Below are 4653 nucleotides of genomic sequence, written 5' to 3'. Positions count from 1 at the left end.
TTTTGTTCATTTTTCTTAATGTTTGCTTTTCATGCTTTTCGAATATATTTTTTAAAAAGTAGAAATTATAAAGCGATATTATGAGATAAGATATGATTGGAATTATGTGTGGAAAATATTATAAATAGTTGTAATGAAGATTTGTGACGCATTATTTTTTTTTTATAAATGTTTTTTAAAGAGAAAAATGCCCGGATAGTCCCTGTGGTTTCACCTTTTTTCACCTATAGTCCCCAACTTTCTAAAACTACCTAAATAGTCCCCAAGTTTTCATTTTTTGTTCCCGGATAGTCCCTGGGTCTAACTTCAGTTACTTTTCTCTGTTAAAATGATGTGAAATGACAAAAATACCCTTTCCTTAAAAGGCCAAACCATAGGGACTATCCGGGCATCTTCTTCATTTTTATTTATAAAACCCCACCACCACAATTCATATTCAACCTCCACCCACCATCACTCTCCTCCACCCTCCACCATCACCGCCACAGTCACGGAGGATTTGCGGTGTACTACGACGACGGAACTGGCAGAGTTTCTGATCGGTCCACAGTTCAACCGGTTGCTCGATCAGTTATCGCAGATCGAGATAAACAACGGATTAGGTCCAACGAAACATTCACCGGCGTCGAAAGCAGCGGTCGAATCGATGCCGGTGATTCAGATCTCGGATGTACACGTCAGCACCGAATTACAGTGTGCCGTTTTCATAGAAGCGTTCGATATCGGAGATGACGCTCGTGAGATGCCGTGTAAGCACATCTATCATTCCGATTGCATTCTCCCGTGGCTAAATGTTCGAAACTCGTGTCCTGTTTGCCGTTACGAACTCTCAACAGATTCAACACATTTTTCAACAGACTCAACAGATTATTTAACAAATTCGAACAATCTAGAAGAAAACGAAGAATTATCATCGTCATTAACAATATGGAGGGTACCTGACGGTGGATTTGCAGTAGGAAGGTTCGACGGGCGGAGAGAGATTCTGGTTGTGTACACGGAAATGGACGGTGTATCTAGTAACGGTTTAGGTTCGCGGAGGAGGATTGTGTGGCGATCTGGAAGAAATAGAGGAGGAGGTGGTAGAATTGGAGGAGTTTTTCGTAATATATTCTCTTTTCTCCGGCGAAGAAGGTCGGATTCTGATTCGAATGGTGGATTGGTGAATAGAAGATCCGGTTCGGTGTTTAGTGGAATGAGAAGGTGAAGAAAGGGGAATTTGGATGAAAAAGGGTTTGTCCAGATGGTACAGTTGAAGAACACCTCTTGCAGAAATTGAAAATATCATTATTATTATTGAAATAGAGATTTGTCGGAGCCAGTTCCATCGTCGTAGTACACCGCAAATCCTCCGTGACTGTGGCGGTGATGGTGGAGGGCGGAGGAGAGTGATGGTGGGTGGAGGTTGAAGATGAAGTGTGGCGGTGATGGTGGAGGGTGGAGGAGAGTGATGCCCGGATAGTACCTATGGTTTGGCCTTTTAAGGAAAGGGTATTTTTGTCATTTCACATCATTTTAACAGAGAAAAGTAACTGAAGTTAGACCCAGGGACTATCCGAGAACAAAAAATGAAAACTTGGGGGACTATTCAGGTAGTTTTAGAAAGTTGGGGACTATAGGTGAAAAAAGGCGAAACCACAGGGACTATCCGGGCATTTTTCTCTTTTTTAAACTAACAAATAAAATACAAAAGGGTGAAATAAGATTAGCAGAACAAAAATCTTAGACTCACATAATTACGATACACGATGTAAGAAGCTACTTATTTATTAGGTATAGATTTGCTTGACTATATCGACTTCTGCCTATATAATTACGACACACGATATAAAAAGTTACTTATTTATCAGGTATATACTTGTTTGACTATATATATCGACTTCTGCCTATAGCATCTATTTATATATGTTTTTGTGATAAGTTTGTGCTTTCACAATTTCTATTATTTATTTTGGAACATGTGTTTAAACTCAAATAACTTTTATATTCTTCATCAAAAATTTTAAAATGGAAAATTTTACTATTTATAATATATATATATATATAAGGGGCTGCTAGAATGAGAACCACACCGAGTTGTAAGAACCGCGAGAACCACACCATCCGGGTCGCCGTTTACCATGATTTTTTTTACAACTAGATGTGTGTATTATAAACACATCCGTAAAAAAAAATTTTAAACGCCGCGCCCGAGGGGGTAGTTTTTTACACCACAAGTTTGGTGTTTTTATTTTTTTTTGTTTTCTTTTTTTTTTACACCAAACTGTGGTGTAAAAAACTACCCCCTTGGGCGCGGCGTTTAAAATTATTTTTTACGGATGTGTTTATAATACACACATCTAGTTGTAAAAAAAAATAATGGTAAACGGCGACCCGGATGGTGTGGTTCTCGCGGTTCTTACAACTCGGGGTGGTTCTCATTCTAGCGGCCCCCTATATATATATATATATAGTGGAGGGTTCATTGAGGAACACTAAAAAAGTAGGGAACCTGGGAACACTTGAAAAATTCAACTTAACATGTTAAAAATCATTTTTTAAAATTTTTTTGACGTTTTTCCTTATAATACATGTAGATAAATTTTTAATAAAAAAAATCAAAAACTAAAAATATAAAATAAAATGTAAATAAAAACGATTAAAAAAAATATAATTTACAAAATTAACTTAACAAGACAATTTTTAAAACAAGTTTTTCAACGTTTTTCCTTATAAAAATGGATAGAAACTATTCCAATAAAAATCATTTTTGCAAAGAAAATTTGCCTTTTTAACTGTTTTTTTTATATATTTAGTTTTTGATATTTTTAATTAAAAATACTTCTACAAATATTTAAAAGGAAAAGCGTCGAAATTTAAAAAAAAAAATTCTGATTTTTAACATGTTAAGTTAAATTTTTAAAAGTGTACCCCGGTTCCCCAATGAACCTCACACTATATACATGTATTAAAATGTTAACACGTTATTTTATTATAACATCGCTTCTAAGTCATTTACAACGGTATATCTAAGTTTTTCAATTGTAAGGATACATTCAAACTAGTTATAACAAGGTATCTAAATTAGTTACAGTGACACGTTTAAACTAATTAGGGGAGGAGGGGTGGTTCACTAGTGATAGAAACTATCACTCCCATTATCCAATCAAGTTATGCCATGTGTACAATCAATATTCTATTACTAGTGATAGAAATGTAGGGGGGGTGGTATCACTAGTGATGGTATCACAACCTTTTTTATTTATTCCATCAGTGTACAACTCCTCAGCACTAGAGTATAACCCACCATACACAAAGTTCCAAACTTCAACGCGCGACCACCACAACGCGTTAACTCTTCCACGCGTGGTGGATGTGAGTGGCGGCGGTGTGTGGAATTGTTCCACGCGTGATACCAAAGTATCACGTACCCACCCCGGGTCACCTTAGAACGAAGTATTTATAGTGGTGTGTGTGCAATAATCTAAGTATTACACATGAACAAATTAGTATGTGAACTTTGACTATAATGATGCAGTTAAACAATTACAAGGATAAGTCTCTCTAGGATTAAAAAAAAAACATCTAAAAAGTTAAGAAAATTTGTGAGGTATCAAAAAAACATTTAATAACTGAAGAACAGAAAATGGATCCCAAGATTCTGTGGAAATATCAAAACTAGGGGATCTTTTGATCACGTTTCAACAACTGCCCACTGTTTTCACTTTACCTTGAATTTATAAACATCATTTAGAAACTTTCAGTACTTAATGAAAAACAAGTCAATGTCGAGGGGTCGCACATACAAATAACAAAATTGCTTGAAGCGTTATGATAATAAAAAAAACCGGAGATGCTTTGTCCTTCAAAGGTGCCTGTTTTTGCAGTCAGTACACAAAATTCAGGTGGTTATGTGAAAAGATTGTAATTAATCTAGGGGCCACCGTACAAATGAACAAATAAATAAAAATCATACCCAAAAGTTAATTTACCTAAATACCCCCATCCATCACCCCTATATATACCAACTCCACTCTATACATTGCATTCATCATCAAAACAACAATTCATCAAATATATTTCAAATGGAAGCCATACAATCATGGGTCTCAGAGCACAAGCTTACTAGCATTGGTTAGTTCATATGCTTTTCATTCTTTGCATTACCTATGTTATATGTTGGGTTAGGTTCCCACCACCACCTTCTTTAAGATTCCGGAGGCCTGGTTTGAACCATTTTGTCAATTTAGTTTAAAGGTTTCAGTTTTTTGTCTGTGGGTCCAAAAAGGTTTCACCATTGCCATTTTAGTCCACTGCGTTAACTTCATCCATTTTTACTGTTAACGAGAAGGGCAATTTGGTCATTTTATATGTAATTCTGTTAACTAGAAGAGTAATTCGGTCATATAAGATGACCGAATTGCCCTTCTCGTTAACAGAAAAATGGATAAAGTTAACTCAGTGAACTAAAATGACAACAGTAAAACCTTTTTGGACTCATAAGCGAAAAATGAAACATTTAGACTAAACTGGTAAAATGGCCTAAAACACAGGGAAAAAAATGGCGTTTAACTCTTTTCTTAATGTACGTTAATTGATATACACACCCTGGCTTAGTGAATAAGTGTTTTGTACTTTTGTTTGTGCAGGAGCCATATGGGCAACTGCAATTGG

General features: G+C 35.8%; 1 protein-coding gene across 1 annotated transcript; it reads left to right on the top strand.

Annotated features, from left to right (window-relative positions):
* The first annotated feature begins 646 nt into the window (after window positions 1–646).
* Window positions 647–1207, top strand: LOC110906271 (E3 ubiquitin-protein ligase RDUF1). Its single transcript, XM_022151453.2, has one exon. It carries the CDS (start codon window positions 647–649, stop codon window positions 1205–1207), a length of 561 nt encoding a protein of 186 aa, XP_022007145.1.
* Window positions 1208–4653: the final 3446 nt, after the last annotated feature.

Source organism: Helianthus annuus, chromosome 14, assembly GCF_002127325.2.
Source record: "Helianthus annuus cultivar XRQ/B chromosome 14, HanXRQr2.0-SUNRISE, whole genome shotgun sequence".
NCBI lineage: Eukaryota > Viridiplantae > Streptophyta > Magnoliopsida > Asterales > Asteraceae > Helianthus > Helianthus annuus.
The sequence above is the reverse complement of the archived record's forward strand: the minus strand, read 5'-3'. Positions and strand labels throughout refer to the sequence as shown.